At 57.3% G+C, this 27,420-nt stretch overlaps 3 protein-coding genes across 5 annotated transcripts; 1 reads left to right on the top strand and 2 right to left on the bottom strand.

The window, feature by feature from the left end:
* Window positions 1-15,559: 15,559 nt before the first annotated feature.
* Window positions 15,560-20,201, bottom strand: AIRIM (AFG2 interacting ribosome maturation factor). 2 transcript variants are annotated; one of them, XM_078379917.1, is made up of 5 exons: window positions 19,814-20,201; window positions 18,328-18,609; window positions 17,616-17,795; window positions 16,613-16,731; window positions 15,560-16,172 (listed from the first exon to the last, which is right to left on the bottom strand). In XM_078379917.1, exons 1-5 carry the CDS (start codon window positions 20,098-20,100, stop codon window positions 16,132-16,134), a joined length of 909 nt encoding a protein of 302 aa, XP_078236043.1. In that variant the 5' UTR covers window positions 20,101-20,201; the 3' UTR covers window positions 15,560-16,131. The 2 variants fall into 2 exon arrangements, with proteins under 2 accessions (XP_078236043.1, XP_020656294.3); XM_020800635.3 differs by lacking the exon at window positions 19,814-20,201 and adding an exon at window positions 19,103-19,622.
* Window positions 20,202-20,341: 140 nt separating this feature from the next.
* Window positions 20,342-24,175, top strand: MANEAL (mannosidase endo-alpha like). 2 transcript variants are annotated; one of them, XM_078379916.1, is made up of 4 exons: window positions 20,342-21,109; window positions 21,571-21,680; window positions 21,941-22,017; window positions 22,589-24,175. In XM_078379916.1, the coding sequence occupies exons 1-4, from the start codon at window positions 20,593-20,595 to the stop codon at window positions 23,196-23,198; spliced, it is 1,314 nt and encodes a 437-aa protein (XP_078236042.1). In that variant the 5' UTR covers window positions 20,342-20,592; the 3' UTR covers window positions 23,199-24,175. The 2 variants fall into 2 exon arrangements, with proteins under 2 accessions (XP_078236042.1, XP_072835617.2); XM_072979516.2 differs by having other exon boundaries at window positions 22,562-24,175.
* A 70-nt stretch (window positions 24,176-24,245) lies between these two features.
* Window positions 24,246-27,273, bottom strand: YRDC (yrdC N6-threonylcarbamoyltransferase domain containing). Its single transcript, XM_072979518.2, has 6 exons — window positions 26,837-27,273; window positions 26,433-26,634; window positions 26,143-26,257; window positions 25,599-25,718; window positions 25,193-25,335; window positions 24,246-24,884 (listed from the first exon to the last, which is right to left on the bottom strand). The coding sequence occupies exons 1-6, from the start codon at window positions 26,949-26,951 to the stop codon at window positions 24,815-24,817; spliced, it is 765 nt and encodes a 254-aa protein (XP_072835619.2). The 5' UTR covers window positions 26,952-27,273; the 3' UTR covers window positions 24,246-24,814.
* Window positions 27,274-27,420: the final 147 nt, after the last annotated feature.

Genomic DNA, 27,420 nt, shown 5'->3' with positions numbered 1-27,420 from the left:
TGTGTGGGGCCAGTCCAAGCCAAACGACCTTCAAGAGGGGGGTGCCCCACGCTGTGGAGGCCACGGTTGCTGTTCTCAGGGAGTCCCAGCCAGCTGGCACCTGCTGCCACAGTGCTCTGTCCAAGGTCCTGACAGCCCTGGCCTGGCCTGCTGGAAACCTGCACCTCCGTCAGGGACCTGGCCTGATCCTTCCTGCCCCTCTGGTAGCTGCAGAGCCATCCATCCTCCCTCGGCCACTGCCTGTTGGCTTTGTCTCTGTTTTGCATCTGCTTAAATCTTTGCCTTTTGGCTTTGCCTTGCTCTGTTTCTCTCCTTCTCTCTCTCTCTCTCTCTGTGAGTGTGTGTATGTGTGCGTGCGTGTGTGCCTGTGTCCACACCCCCCCCCCATTGTCTCTTCCTGCTTTCAGAGGCACTCCTTTGGAACTGGCCTGAATGAGAGGAGAGGCCAAAGGGGCCCAGATGGTCCAGTTTTTTCCAAAGGGAGCACGGAGTGTGGATGAGGGTCTACGGGCCTCAACAGCAAAGGGCAAGTCAAAGGGAGTGGCTGCATTGAGCTTATGGGGACTTCCTGGCCCTTAAGAACCAGGCTCAGATCTGATGATCGGGTGGAAGCCTCGGCCTCCCCTTCGAAACCTGTTCATTAAATCATATTCAATGTACGTGGAGGAGCCTTCTTGGCAAGACAAGCGTTCCAGAGCACCCGTCAGTAGGCTAACCGAGTGACAAGGCAACCTAGCCTCTCTTCCATTCTGGACCATTCCTCTTTTGTCTTTTTTTCTTCTTCATCGTGGAACCCCAGAGAGAGGCAGGCCCATCGATTGGCATAGCAGGGAACTGCCCGTTGGAGCAGTGCTGGAGATATGTGGCCCAGCGACCCAAGGAGCTGGCCTTCGGCAGACCCAGCTTCATGCAGCCGCTGGGTGGGGTGGCAACTCCAAAGCCCCCACGGAGCACCTCGCCCCAGGCACCCCAGCCCTGCTAGGCTGTGCATGAATGATACAAACCTGCCAGTTGTACTTAACTTTGACAAATAATGTAAACCACACAATCTGGTTTAAGGGAAACGGCTTCACCACAATTTATTTTAGTGCTTTCAACCTCACGCCAGACTCTGTAGTGAATTGCTAAATTAATGCCGGGCTGTCTTCTAAATATCCATCTTCAGAGCACAAGCATGTTATGGGGGAATGGCTTCCTTTGAAATGCTTCCCACAGCTTAGAGGCTGCGCAGAGAAAAATGTGCCCAGGATCCAGCCTCTGCCAACATGTGCTGGCCACATTTCCCAGCTGCTGCTGGCCCGACTGGGCAGGAAGTTCAAGGAGACGTCAGCTCCGTGAGAGATGGCGCTGAGGTCCACGGGGACTGGGCGGAAAGGGGCACCGCCCAACGTTGCCCTGAAGCACGTGTGGACCCCAGAGCAGTGATGGCCACGTGTGTGTGTGCGTGTTGCTTCTGGGCCCAGAACCAGAAGGCAGGTGAACTGGGGCACAGGGGAAGACCCAGGGAGTGGCCGGGCCAGGAGGGCTGTGGAAACCAGGCACCTCCTGCAGAAAACTCCCCACCACCGCCATCACACGATGGTAGTTTGGGTACCAGCAGATGGAAGACTTTTCACTAAGAAGTGGGAAGGCCCCTCGGGGAGAACGACCTGACCAGGGCCGGGGGGGGGGGGGCAACCTAGGCCAGCATTCTGTCCAGAAGCTCGGATGTCTGGCTCAGGCAGGTGGCACACAGCAAAGTCCTACAAACTATTGCCTTGACACAGTTGTTCCCTCAGGAAACATCTGGAACCGCCTTCCTCCCCCAAACAAAAGATTGGTAGGATTGCTTTGTTCAGTGTATGGGGTTTCTATCTGCAGCCAGCTGTGCCGTGGCTTCCCTCTCAACGAGGTTATAATTCATACTCATGAGAAGGGCTTCGAAATGGCTGAGCCTGTTTCATGAGGTTCTCTTCCTTCCTTCCTTCCTTCCTTCCTTCCTTCCTTCCTTCCTTCCTTCCTTCCTTCCTTCCTTCCTTCCTTCCTTCCTTCCTTCCTTCCTTCCTTCCTTCCTTCCTTCCTTCCTTCCTTCCTTCCTCCCTCCCTCCCTCCCTCCCTCCCTCTCCTTCCTTCCTTCCTTCCTTCCTTCCTTCCTTCCTTCCTTCCTTCCTTCCTTCCTTCCTTCCTTCCATCTATCCATCATCGGCGTCTTCCTTCCTTCCTTCCTTCCTTCCTTCCTTCCTTCCTTCCTTCCTTCCTTCCTTCCTTCCTTCCTTCCTTCCTTCCTTCCTTCCTTCCTTCCCTTTCATCTCGCAAGGGTTGTGGTTGGGATTACTGGTGGGAAGCCTGTGTCAGGTGTCTCTTTTGTGAGGAACTGTTTTTCAGGACACACACACACACAACAGCCAGCTGGTGAAGAGTCCCAGGGTGACAGATGCTGTGGCTTCCCCGCCTTCTCTCTCCTGACCTCACATCTATTGCCTTATCTGAGAGATCCAGTTCCTCCCCAGCTCACCTCAGGCTGGATGAAACCAGGCAAATATGTGTCTTCTTGTGGTACAAATGAATGAATGAGTGAAGTTGACATTTTGTCATGCATAGGGACTTCCAATGGTATTCCAGTGGCTGTGGGATCTCTCTCTCTCTCTCTCTCTCTCTCTCTCTCTGTGTGTGTGTGTGTGTGTGTGTGTGTGTGTGTGTGTGTTGTTTCTCATCCATTTTCTGCTACTGAGAGCAACCCACACACAGGAAGAGAGAGGGCGGGAGATTCATGGGAGGGCCACCTGAAGCTCCTGGGTGATTCATTGTCACCTGATTTGCAGGAAAACATGCAAAGGAAAGTGGAGCAAACAGCAGAGGCAAAAAAAAAAGGTGTGATGAAATACCTTTCAAGAACTGGTGAATGTCCTGGTTTGACCTATATGGTTTGGGTTCTTATGGCAGGACGTGTGTTCATCACCTCATCTGTGGTAGGATACCTGTCCTGTCACACAACTGCTGGGAGGTTCTTGGTGGCACAGCTAAGTTTAATCAAGTTTGTGCTCTTGGCATTTCAGGGGAATTACACTCCCTCCCCCTCCCGAATCCCCACCCCCCACCCAAGTGCATGGCCAAGGGTCTCCCAACTGATCACGCTGCTTTCCATTCATTTGAAGAAGACCTTAAGAAGAGGTGGATCTGTCCACGAAAGCTGACCTTAAGAAACTGCCGTTAATCTTTAAGGCACCACAACATTTTTGTCTTCCTTGTTTTTTAATTTTTGTTTTGTCTTTGCCTGATGTCCATAAAAATGTATATCCATGAAAACTGATTCACCTTCAAGGCATAGTCTGAAAGGCTCTGAAAGAACACATCCGCTTAGCCATGAGCTAAGGGAAAATCCTTGAGAAGACCAGTGCCTGCTTGTTGTGCCTCGTGTCTTGGCCACTACAAGGGCCAAGGACTTCCTTTAAGAAAAGAAGGAAAGTGGTGTGGATTCAAGCCAGCTCATGTTCTCAACAGGGATCAGATGCCATCGTTATCTTCTGGGTAGAACCCAGAAACCTGGGCAATTTGGCAACCTGTGAAAAGGGTGGTTCCTGCTGAAGGTGCTGGGTCTTACCTGCACCGAGCAGGTCAGTGCTAGTGGCTCTTCATGGCTGGGAGGGTGCCAAGGTGGAGCGATCTATGGCTCCTCCTTGGCCAAGACTGCAGCAGTGAGGGGGCAAGCCCAGAGTTCAAGGCTTCCTCCTGTGCGCAGTTCCCCTCTCTTCTGACAGTTAAAGAGAACAGAATGGCAACTTAATTAATTTCAGGTGCTCTTCCGAGGGATGAGGGCCAAAGACCAAAGACCCATCTCACCCGATCTGTGCCAAGTCCCACAGCTGAGAAGCTCTTGACTCCCCTCCAGACCTGGCTTGCCGCCAGCAGTGTCTAAACAAAGAGAGAACAATTAACAGCTCCAGTTTCAGAGTTTACCTTTTCTCTCTTCCACTGTATTTCCAACAAGGCGAGGAAGAGAGCCAAGGGAAGCGGGGTGCAAAGGCTGAGCCCCTCCTCTCCAGGTTCAGGAGCATCCAGCTTTCCTCTTCTCTTATGGACACGAGGATCGGTGTCAAATAGCGTGACACCGACATCCATGGGGTTTTCTAGCAGGAACCCTCTTGGAATGGGCCAAAGTGCCTCCTTCTGAGCCCACTCCTGTGTCAAACAGAGGCCAGCCAGCTGCTTCCTGGAAACCCTCAAGCTGGGCATTTGATCTGAGCATCTGGTAATCAGCAGCAGAAGGTCCCTGAAGGAAGAGGAGGAGGAAGAGAAGATGGTGGCGGTGGTTCTGTTTACCTGTCAGACCAAGAGGATGAGTTGATGCTGGACCCAGACAGTGTCCCTCAAGATATACCATCTGAAAGGGCACCCAAACCTTGCTCTCCTTCCGCCCATTGGCCACTTCACTGGGAAGCGATGTGTTACAAGCACTGCTTGCAAGCAAACCATTGCTGTCAAGCCAACTGCATTTTCTAGGTCTTCCATCAATTTAAAGAACTGAGGGCTTTTGCTTCACACCCATCAGCACCAGTTGCCCAAAGCTTCTGTTTCTGTGCCTGAGCTATTTTGAGAAGATTTTGTTTTGAAATACTGAACGTTAAAACATTTGTTTATTGGCTTGTCTTAGTTTGGAAGAGGCAGCGCCCTCTGCTTGTCCCTCCTCCCATTCGGTCTTTGGACAGCCCTCACCCATTCTGCAGTCCAACATCATGCAACGGCTAGCATTCTATGGATTCTTCTTTGCTATGTGTTGCAAGACAAGGAGATGGCTTTGAAAAGGTGTGTGGAAGACAGAGAAATGGCTGTCAAGCAGCTGGGAGATTCAAAGAGGAAAAGCACCCTTATCTCTAGAACCCATGCAGGTCAGGACTGGGGTCAGTGAGGTGGGTTTGCTTTGGTCTGGTCTTCAAATTAGGAGTCTGCCCTGTCTTCTCCTTTAAGCCTCTCTGGCCCCTGGATTGTCTTGTGCTGTTCCCAGTTCATAAGCCTTCTCCTTGTTGGAGCTATTTCATGCTGATGAGACTCAGGGCTGACACAAAACACATGGGCTCCTTGGTTTTTATTGAGCCACATCGGTTGTGCTGGGGGACCTCCCTCTCCACTGCCTTTTCTCCCCCACCATTTAATTAACTCTCTTCTTGCCATGCGATGGGGTTAGCAAATGCCCCGATATTATTTTGAGTTCATGGCAAGGAAAAGGGTGGGCGGGGAGAATCTTTTTTGCACAACTGAAGGTTTGGGCAGGGTTGCCAAAAACTGTACCATCTCTTGTGGCACCTTAGCAGACCAAGAGCGTTGCTTGGCATCAGTTTCCACAGGAGACTGGAAACTCCCGTCAGAGATTCCCATCCAGCAAAAAAATTCATAGCTGCCCTTGGCAAGGCAAGTAAACAGGGCCATGCCTGGGCCCTGAGGTGCTGGTCGAGGCCCCCCACCTGGAAAAGGCACCTGTCCATGCAAGTGGCAGATACAGCCTTGCCCGTCCAGACAGGTGAGCTGACACAGTGTTAAGGTACCACCGGGCAGGCCGGGGAGGCCCTGGCAAGGAAACCGGGGAGGAATTTTAGCTTTACTGTTTCTCATCTCAGATCGGCAGTGCCACAAATCCAAAATGTTAAACAGACCCTTCTGGTTCTGCTTAGCATTTCTAACTGAGTTGAATGTTTTCACCGGGCTTTTAAAAATGTTTTGGTGGCCTTTTTGGCATTATTTTCTGGGGAAACAAAAACTGCAGTTCACAAAAATAAAAACGAGGAATCTTGAGGAGATTTAAAAGGTCACTGTTCCACCGCATGATTCAAAACAGAGGGCCGAGTTGCCCTTTTGTAGTAGGAGAAACATCTGGCATGCGGGCCAAGGACCAACTGCCCCCCGGGCCCTTTTTGTTCAACGCATTTGGGCGATCCGGTTGGCAACCGTTCCCGTCTCCAGTCCCTGAAACTGCGACAGTTTAGCAGGGTGGCACCTCCGGCTCAGGCGGCTGAGGCCCCCTCCCCACCCGTGTGTCCCGACGGTCATTTCCCCAGGGAGCCAGGCCCAGATGGAGCTGGGCCCCGATCCTCAAAGGCCACGTTTCCTAAAGCCCCCTTTCTTGGAGGAGGTGGCCCAGCCGTCCAAGGGTTAAGGTTAATTGAAGTGGCTTCGCTTGTTTAGATTCTTTTCGGGTTTCGTGATTCCAGTTATTGCCACATGAAATCACTTGCAGGCGGCTCCGCTCTCTGGCTGGAGGGATGGGGTGGGGGCCGGGGGGGGATGCTGGAGCTGGAACAGATGTGAGCTAATTAGAAGCAAAGCAGCTGCTGCAGCAAGTGCTGGGCGGCTCCGCAGGGGGCGGGAGGGAGGGAGGGAGGGAGGGAGGGCGGAGGGGGAAGAGGAGCAGGAAGCCCCTTCCATGGCCAGGCTGCCCCCTCCTCGTGCATGGCCCCCAGTGAGGGGCAGGGGCAGGACGGACAGGGGCAGGGGGGCACGGGTCAACTCCGGCCACAGAGGCCCTCAAGCACCTGTTCACCTGGGAGCCCAGAAATGATGGCTGAGCTGGAGAGCCACGGAGGATTTCTTTCCACGTTGGCACACCCTGGCCACCCTCGCTGCCTGCTTGTCTTACCCCCACTGGCGGGACCCCTGCCTCCGATTGCCCGCCCAAACGCCATCAGGTATTGGGCGGGACGAGGAGCGGAAACCCGGTGGTCTGAGCTTCCTCCCAGAGTCAGATGTGACCCAAGGTTTTCCCTCTGGAAGGATCCAAGGCTGGGTGCCCGCTTCCAGGCCTTTCAGCCAGGCGATGACAGACGCCCCATCTTTGGATCCGACCCTGCTGGCCATTTCAAAGCACCCCTTTCTCCAAGGGGCTTCTGGGTTACTCTCTGCAGGCCTCTTGGCCTCAGGGGGGCTGGCCCCACAGGCCCAGTGCCGGAGCACGGAGGGGGCCAAAAGGGCGCTGCCACCCTGGGCAGGGGAACTGGTGCGGCCACCACCGTTGCTGCTGCGGCTGCAGCTTCTCGCCTCTTTCCCCCCCCCCCCCCGCCGCCCCCACAAACAATCACCGGGCGGATCTCTGTCCCGGTTGCCTGTGAGCGGGACCTTCTCCTCCCGCCCCAGCAGGCTCTTCCCCCGTCCTGAGTCCCCCCTGGCCCAGTGGGGCTCCTAGGGGTCGGGCAGGGCCTGAGCTGCCCTCCTGGCCCCTGCCTGAGCTTGGGCGCACTGCAAATTGGGGAGAGGAGACTGTGGGAAAAAGGACTGATGAGACCCATCATGAAGCCTTCCCACAAGAGGACTCCTCAGGCTCCCCACCCCTCCCCTTCTGTGCGAATGGGATCTGCTGTTAGTCCTTCATCATCCTCATCCTTATCCTTCAAAGGGGGCTCTGTAGAAGTCAGGCCAGCCGGGAGCCTGGCAGCAGAAGCGAGCGCCAAGGCCCCACCTGGAGGCTGTGAGAGCAGGTGCCCTTTCGGCCGGAAGGAGGGGGACAGGCGGTGCCGGCTTCCCGATAACAGGCCCGGCCTCTCCGAGGTTGATGTTAGGGGACCCCAGTGGTAACACACTGGGTCCGCCCACCTCCCCAGAAAGCACCTCTCCATTAGCATTAACAGATGACTTACTGGGATTAGAGAAGATGTCATAAATGTCTGCAGAATAAACACAAGTTAAGCCTTCTTGAACCAACCAGGAACAGATGTGCAAGCCGGCCAATGATTTGGAAACATCTGAAATAAAGGGGCCTGAATGAAGTACAATAAATATACCTTTCATCACGCTCCCGGCAGGATCCTTCACCCGTCCGTCTTGGGCACGGCCCAGAATTAGGCCAGGGAGTGAAGGAGGCCGACCGGGGGGGGGGGGCTCTCAAGGTCCAACCAGGCCATCCCTCTCTTCTCGGGCCTCCTGCGCTCCCATTTCCCAGACTCAGAAGCACCAAAGGCATCAGGGATGAGTCTCCCAAAGAAGAGCAGCGCCCACCAAGCCCCGTTATTCTATGATTCATCATGGGATCGTAGAACCATGGAGTGGGAAAGGGGGCCTCGAAGGCCATGGAGTCCAACCCTCTGCTCAAGGCAGGAATCCAAATCAAAGCGCATCAGGCAGAGGGTTGTCTTAATATTCTCGTGGATTCCCTCCAGCCTTGGGGCGCTCAGCACCTCCTGAGGTCATTGTACTGCTCTAACAGCTAGGAAGTTTTTCCTGATATTCAACCTAAATCTGGCTTCCTGTCGCTTGAGCCCATTCTTATGTGTCCTGTGCTCGTTCACTCAGCTTCATTCACAAAACTGCTGAAATATTATTACACTCTGAGGACTGAGCATGTTGTTGGATGAGGGTCGTATGTAGGGGCTTTGAGTGGACAGGTCTCACAATTAAGGTGCTGTGTGGTCTCCCCAGGTCATAGCCATTTCTGTTTCCCCCCACACGGGATACTGGATGCGTGTGCGTGTGTGTGTGTGTTCATTTTTCTTTCAAATGGAAGTCTGGAAGCCAGCAGACAGTCTCCCAGGCCCAGGGACCACCTATAAGCCCATTGTTTGGGTACAAAGAAGGGTTGGGGATTCCCTGCAGACCCCTAAGTCCCCATAGCATGACTTGTTAATGACTGCAAGCCACCGTTGCCACTGGAGCAGCAGCTGGCCTGGCAGCTCCAGAGCCATGAGTGATGACACCCGTTCCAGTTTCAAAATAATGCCCAGCCTCTGAGCCATGCACAGCCTTGGGATCAGGGCCTCACCTGGGGCCCCATGACGGGGTTGTAGGGAGGGGAGTCTTCCCTTGTTCCACTTCTGCAGGTCAGAACAAAAACCATTCCATTTTTTTTCCTCCCGTGGCTAAGAGTCTTTCTGCAGTTTTAGCATTTTAACTTCTTTTTTAAAATAAAAAGTGGCTTTGAAATGCAGGTTTCTATCCAGAAAACATGCATTCAAAGAAGACTGCAGAAGACTGGATTTTTCCCCTTCTGTTGCTGCTGATGGAAAATGTGCCGCCCCCCCTCTGTTCCCTCTTCAGCAGAGTGAAAAGTGTCATCTCTTTCAACAGGCTGGCTCAACAATTCCAGATCTCTCTTCGGAGTGTCTTTCTCATCTAAAGAGGAAATATTTGGGAAGCCTTGCTCTCAACCCCCACCTCCCCCTGCCAGCTCATAACTCGTTTGAGGTTTCTTAAAGGCCGAGTGGTAATAGGTTACAAATGTACCTCTAAGTCTTTTTTCTCATTTGTTTCCATCCAAGACTTCTGAGGTTTCTTCAGCTGGGGCTGACAGATGATCCCAACTGGGCAAAACCCCTATGAATTTGGCCCCCCACCCACGGTCCCGTTGCCATCCTGGACCATGAGACTGTCAGCAAATTGCCCTCGCCTAAAAAGCCCCCACAGCTCGTAAATTGGATCGTGATTAAACCTTGGGCTTGACTGAGAGGCTACAACAGACATGCTAACCGTGGGTGGGAAGGGGCTGCAGCGGATCGCCCCATGGAGGTCCTCCTGGGGGGCGGGGGGGGCTGAGGCCAAGGGTGGCCCCAGAGCCAACAAACTGGGGGGGGGGGATCGATGATTATTCCTTTCATTCCTTGTGCCAAGGGCAGGAAAGAGGCCTGAAGCCACTGCTCTTTTCCTCTGCAAAAGAGGCCACTGGGTTCGTTCATTCTTTAGCTGGCCAGTTAGTTTGCTGGAAGCAGCCCCCCCCTCCCACTTTAACCCAAAAAGCTTAGTAGGAATTGCTTGCAAAGACCAGCCGGCTTGTGGCAGCCCCTGCTCTCCACTGCCCCCCCACCCCAGCCCCTCACAGCAGTCCCTGCTGTTACCGCCCCAGAACTCAGGACGCAACACCCAAGGAATAAGGGGAGGGCGGGAGGGAGATGCCGGGTCCGTGTGTGGTGGTCCTTCTCATGGTCCGCATGGCAGGCACACCAGGGCAGAAACCACACAAGGGAGGAGCACCCCCGCAGCTGGCAGGCTCAGCGTCCAGTTTACCAAAGACCTACTATCGCCACTTGCTGGCAACCAGCCCGGTGTCATTCACTACTCTCGAAAAATACTTGGAACCTGTTTGCTTGTTTGCAACAAATACCTTTTTTAAAAAAAGAAAGAAAGAAAAAGGCCTATTTCTGGTTGTTCCTGCAATGTGTCAACAGCTGCAGGTGCCTGAGCACCTGTTCTTCAGCCTCCAGAGTTGACAAAACAGGATTTTTCTCCCTTCTGGAAAGAAAGCAGAGCAGGCCTGGAAAAACGATCTCCCACAGAGTCCTCCCAATGCTGGCCAGGAAGCCCCAGATAAGGCTAGTTGAGCCAATGCAGAAGAGAGAAGGGCAAATGTTCTCTCTCTCTCTCTCTCTCTCTAACGGTAGACAACAATTTTACTTTAAAAAAGGATAAGTATCTGGCATAGCAAGCAGTGTTTACTGCACTTTGAAATATTTCTCAACGGTTGTTTGAGGAGGTGGCAAGGAGATTTTTTAAAAATTAATTAAAAAAGTAAACAGCATATTGATCTATTTGAGGCTCACGGAAAACCAGGGCCAGCCGCCTTGGAAAGACAGCCATCAGCTCCAGGGGTGCCAGCACAGTACACGGGGGATGCTTCCAGGATCCTAACCTCTTGGGTTTGACTTCTGAAGCCACTCCCTTGGGGCAGTGGATCTCTGGAAGGAGCATCATCCATCCTCACCCTAACTGGGGGGGGGGGAGTAGGAGGAGGTTGGGAAGCCACAGAGAAATCTTCTGGCCAGCTTTTTCCTTCCTGGGAAAAGAGGGGATGAGACAAGAAGCCATGAGGAAAGACGGGCCACTTACAAGTGGGAGAGCCCACCCTCTGGACCTGACTCATCATCCCCCTCCCTCCCCGCTGGGGCAAAATCCACCAGAGGATAAAAGCCTGGTGTGGAAGCCCCCTCCCAGAGGATGTGGGAGCCACTTAATGGGCGACATCTGGGCGCAAGGCTCAGCCAGCCCTCACACAGCAGCCATGCTTTTCTCTCTTCAGGCTGGGCTGGGTTGGGCGACAGCAGGAGATATTGCAAAAGATGGACCCCCTTCAAGAAATCCCTTTGAGGCCCTTCCAGGAAGGCTGGTGAACCAAGCATGGAATGGATTAAGCATGCAAATGAGGTGCTGGCTCATCTCTCCTCACATGAAAGCTCCTTGTGGTGCCCCCAAATTATTGGATTATTTATAAATGTCAACCCTCCCAAATTAATTTGAGGAAATACATGCACATTGTTTTCAAACAAAACATTGCAACCTTAATGCAAACCATGTTGTCTCAAGAAGAGAAGATCCTTCTGAAGCAAACAAGGGCAAAAGCCTTGATCTGCAGGATGAATCCCCACCCTTTCCCCAGTGGCTCCTGGGCAGCTGAGCGCCCTCTGCAGAGAGGGGCCATGTGTGGGAGCCCCACAAAAGCACCCCCATGCCAGGAGGTCCAGGGGTGGGCCAGGTGGGTGGGTGGGTGTGATGGAAAGGGAGCAGCCAAAAAGTGCCTTCAGGGATGTCCCCACTGAACCATGAGGCAGCCCAGTGGTCCTGCCTACTCTGGCACCGTGAGCCCATCGCCCTTGCAGATAAAACTCTGGCAGACCATGTAGCGAACCTGGAATCAGCCAAGAAGATATTTCAAAGCTGCAGGCAGTGAACAGGGGACAGGACCCATCTTCTGGCCAAAAGTGCCCCAGGACCAAAGATTGGGATATAAATTTAGGAAAATGGGAGGGAGGGAGACAGTCACAGACCGACCGACCTGTTGGGAAGATTTGCGGAACGAAGAACCCTAGCAATGGGTAGCAACTGCCCAGTTTTTTTAAACAGGTGTGGGACTGGGGCATGGGATAGAGACAGGTGAGCACCTGTGAAACACTCCCCCCCCCCCGCAACCTATAGGAAGCCCAAGCCATTTCGTAAACTGTTCTGTTCTTTTCTTTCTTCCTAAAATAACAAGACACCCACCTCCAGCACCTGTTGGCAACGAAGAAGGAGGAGAGGACCCGCCCTTCCCCCCCCCCCCCGAGGATCCTTCTCCTCTACTGGGTTTTCTCCAGAGGGACTGGCCTGAGTGTCCCATCCGCAGCAATCGCCAGCATGGCCCCAATGGACAATTCTGATAGGGACTGTGGTCAGAAATATCTCAAGAGGATCAGGCTGGAAGGGAGAGGAGGTTGCTGCAGGAACTGGGTGTGGAGAAGGACCGCCTGTGTCCCCCCCCCCCAGCTGCCTCCCATCACAGCAGCACAGGGGAGCAGTAAGCCAATCATCCACGCTGGTCCCAGATAGGGCCCTGGTCTTCTCCAGGATGGTGGTTGCATTCCACTCTTCCATGGTCATGAGGCACCATCAGAACAGAACTAACTTTTACTAACTCTAACAGGGCTTTGAAGGAAAGAGAGAGCTCTTTGAGGATCAGTCTTTCCATGAAATGTTGTGCTTGATCAAACCACTCTTTTCCACTGCGGAATCACCGGGAAGATGCTGGGGACCTCCCCAGGGAACTGTGGACCCCACCCCACCCCACTCCACCCACGCTATGAGAGGCTGGGCTGAGAGAGAGTGGAAGTGTGGGGGGGGGCAGGCTGGCTGGCCGGCCAGCATGGGAGGTCTTTGTGTGGAAGGGAGATTCTCCTGCTCACCTGGGGAGGCGGGTGGGTGAGTGGAGCCAGGTCAGGGTCCTCCTGGGGACAAGCGGGTCCAGCGAAGCATTACATCGGTGAGCACATTTTATAACTTCTCAGTGCAAAACTGTCCAGATCTTTGCCTTCAATATTCATGTCAAAATAATGTCCATGGTGTTCAATGAAAAAGTAACATTTTCTCCCCCAGCTGTGGCAGTGTCAGAGCAGCTCTTGAGCTCAGGGCTGCTTCATAAAGGGCCGTTTACACGAACACTCCAGATTCCCTCCCTCCCTCCCTGCTCCCGGTGGTGGGGGGGGAGGGTCGGGGAGGGCCGGCTCCATCCTTTCCCAGGGTTGCTGCTGGGTTGCACGTAACCCTAAGCCATCGCTCCAGAAAATGCGGCCAGTCCCAGTTGTTCCTATTCGCAGGGCTCAGGATCAGGGGCACCGGGGAGCGGCGGCTGCTGTGGCCGCCACGGGTCCCCTTTATTTGGGCAAACGGTCCTCCTGCCCCACCAGAGCCAAGCAGGTGGGCAGAGCCCCTCCCTTCCCCTCCTGCTGCCCCTCTTTCTTTCCCCTGCCTGGCGGTGAGAGAGGAACAGGTTGGACAGCGAAGAAGTGGGCCGGGGGAGGGCGGTGTGTGTTTCAGGGTGGCGGACACCCCCCGGGGCCCGGAGGACGTGGAAGACCCGCGTTCCCGGGCCCGTGGCGGCGCACGTCGGCCGGCCGGGGCCAAGCCAGAGCCTCTCTGCCTTGCGGCGGCGGGGAAAGAGGGGGCAGCGGGCCGGCGGAGGAGAGCCGAACGCCGGCTTCAGGACTCGGGGCTTCCCCTCCTCTCTCTCGCCCCGCGCCCTCGGGCTGCCAGGCGGGGGCGGGCGGACCGCGCGGGGACCCGGAGGCGCCGGCGAGGTCGCTCCGCGGGCTCGGCAGGCGCCCGATCCGGCTCGCCTTCCCGGTGCTTCTCCAGACGCCGCGTGCGAAAGCTCCCACGCCCACCCCCACCGCCGCGCCGTGCAAGCACTTCTGCCCCCCCCAGCTCCCCGCGGGCTGGCGTGGCCTTCCAGCTCCCCCGGACGGACGGCGCGCCTTTCCCGAGGGCAGCGCCAGGCAGGGATTTGATTCAAGGAGAAACGGCTCGGGGGGGGGGGGGAGCCTCCGAAGTCCCTGAGCGTGTTGAGTTGGGGGCCTTTCTTGGCCAAGCAAACTCAAGCAGCAGGGCGAGAACTGGTAAGGAGGCGGAGCTGACGAACCAGAACTGGCCCCCGGCCGGGCGCTGATCCCCCGAAATGACTGGCAAGCCAGACAGGGGCTTCAGGCCTGCCGCCCATCGGCCCACCCCAGGCTGGTTCTTCAGGTGGGAGTCCAGGATTCGCCTGAACCCGGCCAGGGGCTCTCCTTGGCCCCTGTCTGGCCCTGCTCTTCCGCCCTTCTGCCAAAGAGAGAGGCAAGGGTCCAAAAAGCGCTCATTAGAGCGAGACCACCCGTTCACACCAAGATATAACCCCGAACCAGCCCCTTGCTAGAAGCAGCGATTCATCTGCCAGGCCTTCTGGATTTTCTCACTTGGAGTCTTGGTGATAACTTCATAAATCTTGCTGCAAACCCACTGGCCGGCCAGGAAACCTTCCACCCTCTGCCAAGGCAGAAGACATGGAAGAATCGGATGCAGGGAGTTCGAGAGCCAAAGGGAGAGAGGGAAATGGACACCAGGTGAAGGTTGGCGGCTCGGCGCGGTGGGGCCTTCTGGTTTGGTCCCCACGGTCAAAGTGCAGTGAATAAAGTTTACGGTACCCAAGCCTAAGACTGAGACGCCATGGTCTGAGACGGCCTAAAAGCGGCAGATCGTCCTCTTCTTCTGAGCAGTTCTATGGTCCAGCTTTCCAGAGCACTTCTTCCTCCCTCTCTCCCTGGCATGAAATGCCTTTTACAAGGTTCCATTTGTCTTGAATAAGCTGTCCTTCAGCAAAGGGTCTCCCCTGGGACAACAATAGTTCTATTATATTTCTCTGACATGGCGGGGTTGCATGCATGAGCAGGACCAGGACGCCGCGGAGGTCTTGCTTCCGTAACAAACACCAACTCGCCTTCAACTTCATCACAGCCTAAATGTTCTCCAGGGGTTGAGTTGGTGCCTCAGACAGGGACTCTGCTCTCCCTAGTCGACTTCAATTGCCCACCGCAGGGTCCGGCAGCCTTGCCTGGGATGGCATCTCATGCCCCGCCACCCCCACCCCCATCCCTACCCCAAGACCCTCCATTGAGGAGTGTTGCTCTGAGAAGTAGGCATCATAGCGGGGGGGGGGGGGAGGAAGGAGGCCGGGGGGCAAGAGCCCAAGTGGGCCCACCTCCTGGAAGCAGAGAAGGCTGTCCTTCTCCCCAACACATTTTGGGCAGATCAAAGAGCTCCCCCTCCCTTGCAGAAAGGATGAAAACGAAGGATGAGCTCAAAGAGATCAAAAGCACCGTGCCGGGGGTGGGGGTGGGGGAGAGGGAGGCAAACTCCGGCTGCAACGGCAAGCATCTGCTGCTCTTCTAAGGGGCCACCAGAGGCCACCTGGCTACCTCAGACCCACCTGACCACTGCCATGGAGGCATTTTTGAGAAGTTTCCTGGCGCCCTGCGGGGGGGGGGGGGTGAGGCTGACCAGAGTCAAGAGTCTCCTGCCAACCTGCTGGAAGAGGAAGGGCAGGGACTTCTCTCTCTTGTCCCTGGTCCTCCAACCATCCTTTGATGGGAAGGGCCACCAGTGCCCCCGTGTGGAGGAAACATTTTGGCCACAGGACCCGTCCCTCCGGGCAGCAGGGAAAGGAGCCGGCCCCAGCACAGGGGCTAGAGAGAGGCTCCATCGCAGGTGGAGTGCTGGACTGGACTGGCTGGGCGGCCAAAGGGAGAGCGGAGGAGGAAAGGGGCTCCAGCCGCCAAGAACCCTCTGCGGTCTTGACCAGCCCTCCGGAAGAGAAAGGGAGGCGGGCGCATTCTTTTCGACCTTTATTTCGCCCTCAGGAATTCCAATGTGGCCTGAATGAGAACAGAAGTGGAGGAGGGGATTCTCTGGGGTGGGATCCACAAAGGTCCCCGGGATGGGCGTCTCAGTCCTGGGCCAGCCAGGACTCTCTTGCCAGGACGCTCGTGAGACAAAACACGGGGCTTGAAAAGGCCACTCGGTGACCCTGTTCCTTAAGGCTTCGGGTGTTTTCAGCAGCAGCAGCAGCCAGGAAAAGTTCTGGGAGGCAGGAGGCACCTGGTCTCCCCTCACCTTTGCCCAGCCATTGCCAGAAGAGGCGCTCTGCACTCGCACAAATCTCCAGCGCTGACCTTCGGACACAAGCGAGCCACAGGCCACCACCTCACTCTCGCCTCCCGCTCCTTTTCCGCTCTGGATACGGCCAAGTGCAGCTTCCCCCAACCAGTTCTTCTTTCCAAAGAGAGGCCCACCAGACACGGTCAGCTCCGGCAGAAGAAGCAAGATCCCCCCCTCCCCACAGAGCAGGGTGCAGAAAGGATGGGCTTGCGGGGGGGGGGCTCCATCCGAAAGGGCAGAGAGTTCTCAGGGAGCTTCCAGGAAGAAGCAGACCTTCAGCAGCACATCTGGGGGAAAGGAGCAAAGAGGTTTCGGGACTCATTCTCCCCAAGCATTCAAGGGACCCGCAGAGCCAACGGCCCCTGACATGGCGGGGTTGCCGTCCTGACCCAGGGGGGCATGGAGGGGGGAGCAGAATTAGGAGTGGCTGGCCCCCACCCCACCCCCATCAGAGGACTAAGCCTAGCCCTCTGCCAACAACAGCCTCTCAGCTCAGCCCCCTCTGCCGGGTGGCCCTAACAATCCCCCAGCATCCTCCTCCACAGGAGCTGCTCTGGAAACACTGAAGGTGGTCTTATGGACCACCTCCCGAGAGCAAAGCTCCTGATCCATAGGGCGGGGGCCCCCTCCCTGCTCCCTGAATGCCAGGAGGGTGCTGGTCTGTTATTCATCCCTCCACTCCCTCCCCCACTCCCCCCAACCGCAAGCTCCCCCTGAGCTTCGTCACCTTCCACCACGCTCTGCTGTCCGTGTTGCAGCGCCTGCGCCCAGGCTGCTGGGAGAGCTTGCAGGCCTGCCAGGTCCTCACAGCTGGCCTGCAGCAGGAGGAGCTTCACCTCCAGGTATCTTTTGAGAAGTCAAGGTCATCCACCTTGAGGAGAAGCAGGCCATCTGCCCCCCCCCCCGCAATCCCTCCTCCTCTGGAAGGACAGGACCCACCAACAAAGTGGATGGAGAACAACAGGCTGACCCAGCCTCCTCCCCAGAGAAGCCACTTGAGGGGGGGGCCAAGGACTCCCCTCTCCACACACCCCAGGGATGGTCTGGCACTGTCTTGGCCCCTGGCGACCCTTCCCGGCAGAACAAAGACCCCAGACTTCCCTACTACAAAGCCCTCGGTCCAGAGCTGGGGGTCCAAGGGCCTCTGGAGGGTGGATGTTCTCTTCCCTGCAATGGGTGGCCCCTTCCTTTGGGTGGGGGGTGGGGTGGGGACACAGGGGACACCCGGTCGCAGTTCAGTTGTCTTCAGCAGAGGCAGCCAGCTGCTGTTCCTTTGAGAACAGCTCCTGGGCTCCTGTCCTTTAATACCCTGCTCTCCAAAACAGTTAGTTTTTTCTTTAAGAACAAGGGGAAACTCCCAGCAACAGGGGGTTAATTCTGGAATCTGGGTCTTTGGGAAAAGCACCAAGGTCAAAAGTTGCCCCCACTCCCGCCTCCGCCTCCTGCTTAACTGGCTCCTGTGAAGCTATTTACCCGAAACACTGGGAAGGTGTCTCTGAAGGTGGCTTCACGTACTGCGTTGAAGCCCCAGCCACGGTAAGCAAACCAATAGGCCCTCAACCCAAATCAGCCTTGATCAGGAGCTAAGCATGAGATGGATCGATCACGAGCAGCTTTAGCGGGACTCCTCTCTCTGTTTCACGGGTCTGCTGACGTGCCAGCCTCGCAGGGCTCAACGCCACAGGAGGGGGGCCCTCCCCTGGGAGATGCAGAGTCCTTTCAAAGGATACACATGGTGGTAGAAGGCTTCCGCGTCCAGCAGCCACTCCAACATCTCGGCTAGCGAAGGCCACAGCGCTGAACGCTGGAAGGCCTTCGTCGAGACCAGCTCATCTCCCAGCTGCTCACAAAGCAGGGACACGCCGGACACCCGGACGGCGACAGCATCCCGCACCTTCTGCAGCTCCTGGCTGTAGGAACGAAGGGCTGCATCACGCCTGGCAAGAGAGGGTTCGCCCAGAGCAGCTCTCCACTCGCCTGCTGAGCAAGCCCGCTAATTATGCCTTCCACCCTATTTTCCTGCCGTCGCAGTCATCAGATGCCCAAATGGCCTTCCATAATTCAGAGCAGTACAACCTCTGGCTGTAGAAATGGTTAGGCCTGGGCACACAGAAAGGGCCACGTCACTCCTGCCTGGCCCTAAACACTCCACGGCACCACGATGAAAATAAAGACGAGGGCAGGAAAGCCTTTGTCAGCTTGGAAAGAAACCACACACTGAGGTTTGCAGAGATAATGACCAAGAATGACTCCAGGTGGTCAAATGGTTTGCAAGCTAGCAAATGACTGTCGGAAAACAGCAGCACCTGGGGCTGAGCCCCTGAACCCAGAGACGACTAGCCCAAGACCCCGGCCTGTGAGCCCACACAGACACACACAGAGAGAGAGACCCCGGCCTGCAGACCCCCTGGGGACCCCAGGCAAGGCCACCGGCGCCCTTACAGCTTGTCCTGGTGCAGCTCCTCCAGCAAAGCCTCCACCGCCCCGCGCTGCTTGCGCCCAAGCCTTTCCGGGAGATCGGGGAAGCCGCGCAGAGGGCTCTTTCCAAAGGCAACCTTCCGGAGGGCCCGCATCTGCTCGGCCAGGTTAGCCAGGGAGGCAAAGAGAGGCGTGCAGGCGGCCAGCGTCCTCTTCCACCCCTCGTTCTGCTCCCGGAGGTCGTGAAAGCACTTCCGCAGCGCGCTGTGGACAGGATGCGGGCAGGCGAGGCCTTCGGGATCCATCCTGCCGGGAGAATGCATGGGGTCAAAGCGGGGCTGGGGGGGGAGTAAGGTAGGTGTCACCCCATTTGTGCCAAGGCAAGGCAGCTGTGCCAGGAGCGGAGGCCCAGAGCAGGCGGGAGGGGTGAAATCCTGCTGGACTGCAAGAGGCGCGAGCGAAGGAGTCTCTCCACCAGGTTGAGAAACTCCGCAAAGGGGGGGGGGGAGAGTCAACGCCCCCAAAGCAGAGCAAGACGATCGGCAGAACGACCCCCCGCCCCGCCCCGCCCGACTCCCCTGGGCAGGCGGGGGGGGGCGGCGCTCAAGGCTCAGCGGTGCAGAGGAAGGAAACGGAGGCCCGGGCTCAGCGTGGCTGCCCCGGCGGGTCTCCTCGCAGGAAAACCCCTCTGGGTCCGGCGCCGCCTCTTCTCCGACAAAGGGGCACAGGATCGTGTCCCGACTCCTCCCCCGGGAGGGGCTCTCTCCTGTCTCCCCCAACCGCCCCGCCCCCGCTTTACCTTCGCCCCAAGACGGGCGCGTGGGGGGGGGACCCTCGCTCCCGCGGCTGGGGATCAGGGCCTCCAGTCAAGGGGCTGCTGGGAAATGGAGTCCTCCACGCCGCCCTCGCCACGGATTGGTTCCCGGGAAGAAGAGGAGGGGGGCGGGGGATGCCCCTGCTCTCCGCGTTCGTGGCTCCGCCCCCTCGAGCCCAGCTCCACCCCCGTCCCGTCGCACCGCCTTCGCCCCTCTGACCAGCAGCAGGGGGCGCTGCGCGCCACGCTACCTGCGCCGGGCAGGGCTGCTTCTCCCAGTCGGATCCCGGGGCGGCCGTCCACCCGCCCGGAGCGGGGGAGGGCACTTGGCTGGAAGGCCAGGCGCTCGCTCGGCAGGGCCTTTTCTCGGGGCTTGAATTGTACATTCGTAACTTTCAAGAAACGTGGACTGTGCGTGTTTGTTTGTTTTCCCGCCGGGGCGTTACTCTGGGCGGCTTACAATATCATGACATGAAAATAAATTAAAATTTAATAATAAATGTCAAATTAAAACATCAAACAAAAATAAAACCAAACCTACACTAACAAGAGGAAGGAAGGAAGGAAGGAAGGAAGGAAGGAAGGAAGGAAGGAAGGAAGGAAGGAAGGAAGGAAGGAAGGAAGGAGAACTGAGACCGTTATTCCAAAATAATGGGATATCAATAATCAAGACAGTACAATTAATCCGGGATGGACCTTTTCACTTGTTTTCTGAAGTCGAGGAGGGAAGGGGCCTGTCGCTCCTCTACCGGGAGGGAGTTCCTCCAGGAAGCGGCCACCAGGGCGAGGACCCTCCGCAGAGCAGCCCTTGCCTCTGAAAAGCGCCTTGCCACCGCTCTCTGCGGTTGCCTCCGGCCGGCGGCGCTGAGCTGTCCCGGCCGGCCCAAGCATAAGCCTCCGGTTGCCTCCGATGTGGCACTTTCTTTTGGCGCTCCGTGTGTGGAGGCGCACCTCCAGCAACGGCGGGGCTGACCGCCTCCCATCCTCGCCCTGGGTAACCGGCGGCATCCATTCCTGGGGGCCTGCCCACCTTCCGGCCCGGCTGGCCCCACACTCCCCGCTGCCTAGGGCTCTGCTCCGGGCACCAGCCCGAGGAAAGGACTGACGCGGCGACGCCCGCCAGCTGGCAAGATCGCCGGCAGGGCCTCCAGCAAGGGGACCGGCCCCGCGTGGAGCCCCGCCAAGGGTGCAAGGCGCGCTGGACCCGCCCGCCCGTCCGCCTGCCTCCCCGGCTGGCTCGGGCGGGCCGTACCATCGGCGGGGGCGGCCCCTTCGCCCCTTGCCTGATGGGCTCGTCCACGGCGGCGGAGGGGCGGCGGCGGCTTCTTTTGGGAGAGGCGGTCCGGGTCTGAGCAGCGCGGCGCCGGCTGCGGAAGAGGCAGCAGAGTCCGGAGGGGGCGGCGGCGGGGGGGGGGATCAGGCTCCCGTGGGCGCCGGGCCGCGGGCCGCGAGGCGAGCCTGGCCCGGGCACCGGGATGGTGCGCCTCCGCCGCCGCGCCGGCCTGGCGCTTTTCCTCTGCGCCCTCTTCGTCTTCGGCACCCTCATGGCGCTGCGCACCCTCAAGCCCGCCCCCGACGCCTTCGCTCTGCCCGGGCCCGAGCAGCCGCCGCCGCAGCCGCCCCCGCCGCCGGAGCCCGAGCCGGAGGCCGCCGCCTCGGCCCCGCCGTCCCTACCGGGCGCGGCCGGGAGCCGCGAGGCACGGACGGGGGCTGGCGGCGGCGGGGCCCGGCCTGGCTGGCGGGTTTCGCCTGCCCTGCACGCCTTCTACTACACCTGGTACGGGACGCCGCGCCTCGACCGCCGCTACGTGCACTGGGACCACGCGATGGTGCCCCACTGGGACCCCAAGATCGCCGCCAGCTACGCCAAGGGCCGCCACAGCCCCCCGGAGGACCTGGCGGCCAGCTTCTACCCGGCGCTCGGGCCCTACAGCTCCCGCGACCCGGGCGTCCTGGAGGACCACATGCACCAGCTGCGCGCCGCCGCCATCGGTAAGGGCGCGCGCCCGGCGAACCCCACCCCCACCCCCTTAGCCTTTACCGGCGGGCCTTTGAGGAGCGCCGGCTCTGGAGGAGCAGCGCCCGGCCCGGCCACCCCTAGTCCCTCCGGCCCGCCGGGAGCCATTTCAGCACCGCCCTGCCCCGGACAGCTCCTCGGGGCGCGCCGCGGCTGCGGCAGAGTCCGCTTCGGCGCTGGCGAACCCCTCGGCGCAGGCCTGGCAGAAGACCGGGCAGGAGCGGGGCTCCGGTGGGGCGCCCCTCCGCCTCCCAGGGCCCGCGGGCTCCCACCTGAGAGTTTTCCTGTCCCGTTTCCTTTGGACTGGGGGCGGGGTGGGTCGGTTCTTGAAGCAAAAATGGAAAGAAGGCATTGGGATGGTTCTGCAGCCCTCCCTACCCAGAGCAGAGCCTCCCCCCCCCTTGACTGGATGGAGGTACCCGTTTTCTCCCTGCAGGCGTCATCGTTCTGTCCTGGTACCCACCGGGTGTTGCAGATGAGAACGGGGAACCCTCGGAGAGCCTGGTCCCCTTCATCTTGGATGCTGCACAGCGCTATGCCATCCAGGTGTGCCCAGATGCTTGGGAATTGTGGGGGAGCATTTGTGTGTTACAGGTTCTACCAGCATACAGCAGAAACCCAAGGGAACCCTCTCGTACACTTTGGGGCCATGACATTTAGCTGGTTCTCACTCTGAAAATCCCTGGTGTGGATGACGTGGGGCACTAACAGAGGTGTCGAGGTGATCAAGAGTCTTGTGGGGGGGTTGTTTTCTAAGCAATGCAGTCACCCATGTCCCACTGTCTCCACCTGCCTTTTCCCCACAGGTCACATTCCACATACAGCCATACAAAGGCCGCGATGACAACACACTGCACAGCAATGTGAAATACATCCTGGACAAGTAAGTGCTTCTGTGCCTACAAAGGATGCCTTGATGCTCAAGGCCAGGCCAGGCCAGCCCCTTGAGAAAGCCAGCAAACCCTCCTAAAGGGCACACGTTGTGGGCAACAGAGCAGCAAACGAGCCTTCTGGCTTCCCTGAGGGTGGAGGCCCAGGCCGCGCCTCAGGAGCAGTTCCACTGAGGCCACACACTTCATGTATTTTGATCGTTAGCTGCAAAACTGCTTAATGGGCCTGGGGCCAAAGGCTTTTATTTAATGAGAAAATATATATCCTGCTGTATAAAAAAGTCTTTACCTGCCAGGCTGTCTGGAGGTGTTGGGGAAGGCGGTCGCTGTCCCCAGTACCGAGAGGGAGGGAGGCAGCTTGCTCCACAGAGAGGGTTCTGTTGACACACAGGAAAACCAGGGCAGATGACCGCAACCACTCCTGGGTGCGGAAGACAAGCAATGTGCCAGAGCTCTGGATGGGCCCAGAGTAAAGTCATGGGTAAGGCTGGCTTGGCTCCATGCTTGGGCCATAACAGCAGGCTGTTCTCTCGACAGGTATGGGACTCACAAGGCCTTTTACAGGTACAAGACGAGCACGGGCCGGAACCTGCCATTATTCTACATTTATGACTCCTACCTGACTCCACCTGAAGCCTGGGCCAACTTGCTCAGCCCATCTGGGTCCCACTCCCTGCGCAACACTCCCTATGACGCTGTTTTCATTGCCCTGTTGGTAGAGGAAGGGCACAAGCAGGAGATCCTCTCGGCTGGGTATGATGGCATGTACACCTATTTTGCCTCCAATGGCTTCTCTTATGGCTCCTCCCACCAGAACTGGAAAGCCATCAAAGCCTTCTGCGATGCCAACAACCTCCTCTTCATCCCCAGCGTGGGGCCCGGCTACGTCGACACAAGCATCAGGCCGTGGAATAACCACAACACCCGCAACCGAGTGAACGGCAAGTACTATGAGACAGCCCTGCAGGCGGCTCTCGTGGTGCGCCCAGAGATTGTTTCCATTACTTCATTCAATGAGTGGCACGAGGGCACCCAGATTGAGAAGGCAGTGCCTATGAAGACCCTGACACGGCTTTACTTGGATTACTCCCCCCATCAGCCAGACATGTACCTGGAGCTGACCCGCAGGTGGGCAGAACAGTACAGCAAGGAGAAGGAACAGTGGCTGATGTGAGCAGCTCGGGGGGGGGGGGAATCTACTGGGGGAGAGGGACAAAACAAAAAACAACCGCAAACCCAACCAACCCCAGGACCTGCCTTTGGACACAGGTGGGAAAAGGTGGGCTGTACTGCCTGCTAGTCCAACTTTGCTTGGAAAGGAAAGAGAGGCTCCGGAAGAGGAATAGAATGGAGGCCACCCCTTCAGGAAGCAAACAGGGCTTACGCTTTCATAGACATCATCCTTCTGCCTCCAGTTGTTCTTGGAGAAATATCTCCCTTCTCCTCAGCAAGTCTCTAATAAGTCTCTAATTAACAGCAGTGCCAGATTCTGCAGGGAATAGGAAGCTCCTTCTTATTTCCTTTAAAAAGCTGCTGTTTCGCCCCAGGAACACTAATTCCTACTGTGCCACTGCTAATTAGTGCGTCCCTTTTCCCAACTCTGCAGGTCAATGTTTACTCGGCCATTTAGTCCCCTCTCTCAAGAGACAGGACAGCCTGTGCATGTCATACAAGCCTCGGCAGTTTCAGGATACCCAACCTTGCAATAAAACGTAAGTCCCACCGCCATCAGTGCCTGGTGCTCAGATGATAAGAGGCTGCCCAGGGAAGGGAGAAATGCCACATGCCTCCACTACAGCCTGGGTCCCCTCCTTGTCAGGATCCAGATCATAAAATCATTTCTTACACAGTTCGGGGGCAGCTGTATTCATTGCCTGATGCAAATAACACCTCTTGGCTTAGAGAAAAAAGCAGAGAAGAGGAACAAGGGCTTTCGGTTTCAGTTAGCGGGATAGCTAGAGGCCAGGAGCAACAACAGGGAGGAGAGGGAAGAATGTTTGATATTCTCATTCTTCTGTTTTGGTCAGAGGTGAGGCATGCCAGGAACATCAGCCCAACAACCCTCGGAGAACCTGACTTTGCTCATCCCTTTTTACATCGCTGTTATCAAGTTATGTGCCACTCACCAATAAAGATACTCTCCCCACCCCACCCCCAGGAAAAAAAGACCATCAATTCTTTCACCTACATGCAGAAAATTAGGAGCCGGGACCACAGAACCATCTGTACAAAGTCACCCTTTAATACCATTGGTCCCAAAGCTAGCTGTGTCATATCAGGAGCCAGGCTGTTTTAAGTACAGTCTCTGGAGTTCAGGAGAGCCTGGTGCCCCTTAGGAAGTTATGTTCTCTTGAACTAGACCACTTCCTTCACGCAGCTCCCTGGTTCTGTATCTCTATTTTTGTGACCAAACTTCTCCTATCTCACTTGCACTCAAATGCTCCTTAGAAGGATCTCTCACCCTTCAGCTAACACAAGCCAGGTGGTTCAGGAGCAGGGAGGCAATGGATTTGCTCCTTGGCAAAAGCAGAGGCACCCAAGATTATGCCAGCCCTCCTTTAAATCCCAAAGGAAACAAAGACAAAGAGGGAAGAGATATTCAGCCTAGAGTACTAGGTACTTCTGAGTCTTCTTCTGACCAGGAACATAGAAAAGTGCCATGGAAATTTGGGGGGGGGGGGCTATCTTTGCAGCCAAGTAGAGCTCACTCCCACCACCTTTCTTCTTACAAAGCAGGGAAGGGCACTCTGGATTGCTGTCCAACATGTAGCTTCCCAGAAGCCGAGTGCTTCATGAACTAGGCAAATCACTCCTCAGTCCATACTTGCTCTCCAGGATTTCCACTGTCTGGGCAAGGGCGCTGCAGGAAAGAAAAAGAACAGAACTGAGAGGGCAGGGATGGGCAGGAAAGTGGCATACCTCTCCCCTTAACATTCCTGAATGTTGGTTCAGTATCAGCTCTTTGAAAAGTGCTGGACGGAAAAGCTGACAGAAGCCTTCCCACCTCCCCCTTAACATACAAACACACAATGCTCACAGGAGCAAAAGGATGGTGTTCAGCAAAACTGTTTGCCAGAGCAAGTCCCCTACATTTCTGTATGGCTGAATTCCAGCTTTTTTTCTAAAACAAAAAACCCACAGCCTACAAAAGCTCAAAGGGAGCCTTACCAGCCTGGCCGAATAACCTTGAACTTGCCAGGAACAGAGAGGTCAACCACAGTGGAGCCCAGACGGCACTCTGGACTCTGGATGTCCCCAATTGGGCCTGCGTCCACAATCAGCGCCAGGTGAGGCCAGAGCTCCTGGAATTCCTAAAGGAGGGATGAGGAGCTTAAGAAATCTCTGCTCAAGAGTTCAAGCAAGGTCAGAGCTGGGTCAGAAGCAAGATTCAGTCTCTTCACTTTTTAGAAGAGACTAGCCTTCCTCCACAGGAAGATCCTGCAAAGATTTGCATACTGAGCCTTGACAGCAGCCTCACTTTGCCCTGTGATGCTCACTTTGCAACAACAGAAAGACAGAGAAATACACGCCACTGTCCCCACCTCATTCTGACAAGATTTTAAAGCAGCCTTACCGTGACTGTGAGGCTACTTGCTTTGTTACTGAGGTTTGCACTTGTTAAGGCCAGAGGGGCTGCACACAGCTTGGCCACTTCCCTGACGAACCAGTGACCGGGGATGCGAACACCAACTAGCTATGATAAAAGATAGAGATAAAGGAACGCTACTTAATTACTTTCAGCACGCACACATAAAAACATAGCAAGAAGTGCTTTTCCTATTACAACATCACATATCTTCCCATCCCCCTACCCCCCCCCACCCACACACAAACCTCATCCACTTCACTTCACAACAAACAACTCTACATTTCAGTGTAAGAAATGAATGGGGAAAAGGTGGAAAGGTATTTTTTAGACCTTGAGATCTTGGTATCTAGTGTTCAAGTGTTTTAACCTGCCCAATATATCTTTTAGCTTTGAATGCAGAGCAAACATTAGGAGATCTAAACACCTTTGATTTGGATCTTTAAACACAGCCCTTCAGCCCTCCCTTCCCATCACAGAGAGCAGTTCCTGCCCTGAATGCACCCCAATGCAGAGCGGGTTCAAGGCTCACTGGGGTGAAGGGATTCAGGTCCTTGTTGAGGGCATCCGAGCGCTCCAGGACGAGCGTCACCGGGCCTGGGAGGAGGTCGTGCAGCAGCTCATCAGGCACGCGGACTTTGCAGTACCTACGGGAGGAGGAGGAGGAGAAAGGGCTCAAAATGGGGGCTGAGAAGCGTCGGCCCTGAACAACCCTAACCGCCAGGCCTCTCTCTTCTCGGCTCTTCCAGCTCCTCCGCGGGCGGCCTTTGACCCGCGAGGCCAAGCGGGAGTTCTCCCCCACCCCTCCGGCCCTGGGCTCACCGGTAGACGTGGGGGACGTCGGGCAGGCAGACGGCCAGGGGCTTGGAGCCGGCGCGGCCCTTGAGTCGGTACAGGGCCGCGAGCGCCCGCGAGTCCTGCGCCAGGCAGGCCAGGCCGTAGATGGTGTCGGTGGGCAGGGCCACCAGCCCGCCCGCCTCCAGCGCCGCCGCCGCCGCGCCCGCCGCCGCCGCCTCGGGGCTGCCTGTGGGGGAGGGAGAAGGAGGGAGGGAGGCCAGACAGACAGACAGGCAGACAGAGAGGGAGGCGTCAACGGAACCGACGGTCAGCGGTGGGAAGGGGAGCCCACCGGCCACGGGGGGTGGGTGAGGTGGGGGGGTCGGGGGGTGAGAAGATCGCGGCCCCTCCGCCCAGGGACAGAAAGGGGAGAGGCGCCCCTCCCTCACCGCTTGGGCCCCGCGGGGTCAGCCGGGTGACGCGCCCGGAGCAGGCGGCCCGATCGCCGCCCGCCGCCCCCTTCAGCGCCAGCATCGCCGCCCGGCACCTCGCTCGACGCAGCATCCGGAAGCCGCTTCCGGCCCCGCCGTGACGCCACTTCCGACTCCTGGCGCAGAGGCAGCAGCACGCCAAGGCGGGCGGGGCCGCAGGCTTCGGGCGATGGCCATAGAGGTGCCGCGGCCTAGAGCGCCGCTGCTTAGGGAGGAAGGCCTGGCGGACTTCCGGGGGAGCGACGCTCTGGGCACTGAGTCCTCCTGCCCCGGGGGGGGGGGGGACGGCCGGGCCTCGTGCTCTGGAGGGCGGGGGGTGTCTCTGGGCTTCCTCTTTCCGGAGAGACCCTGCCCTGCTGGCACCGGCCGGCCACCGAGGGTCCCGGGCGGGGCAGGGGGGGGGGGTTCAGGGAGCCTTTGGTGGGGCTGGCCCTTGCCTAGACCTCCCGCCCGCCGCACCGGGCATGGCCCTCTCAGCCCCGCATGAACTGGAACCGGGCGTTTGTGGCCCCGCCCGGGTGGAACTGCAGCCCTCTTCCACA

Source organism: Pogona vitticeps, chromosome 9, assembly GCF_051106095.1.
Source record: "Pogona vitticeps strain Pit_001003342236 chromosome 9, PviZW2.1, whole genome shotgun sequence".
Taxonomy (NCBI): Eukaryota; Metazoa; Chordata; class Lepidosauria; order Squamata; family Agamidae; genus Pogona; species Pogona vitticeps.
The sequence above is the reverse complement of the archived record's forward strand: the minus strand, read 5'-3'. Positions and strand labels throughout refer to the sequence as shown.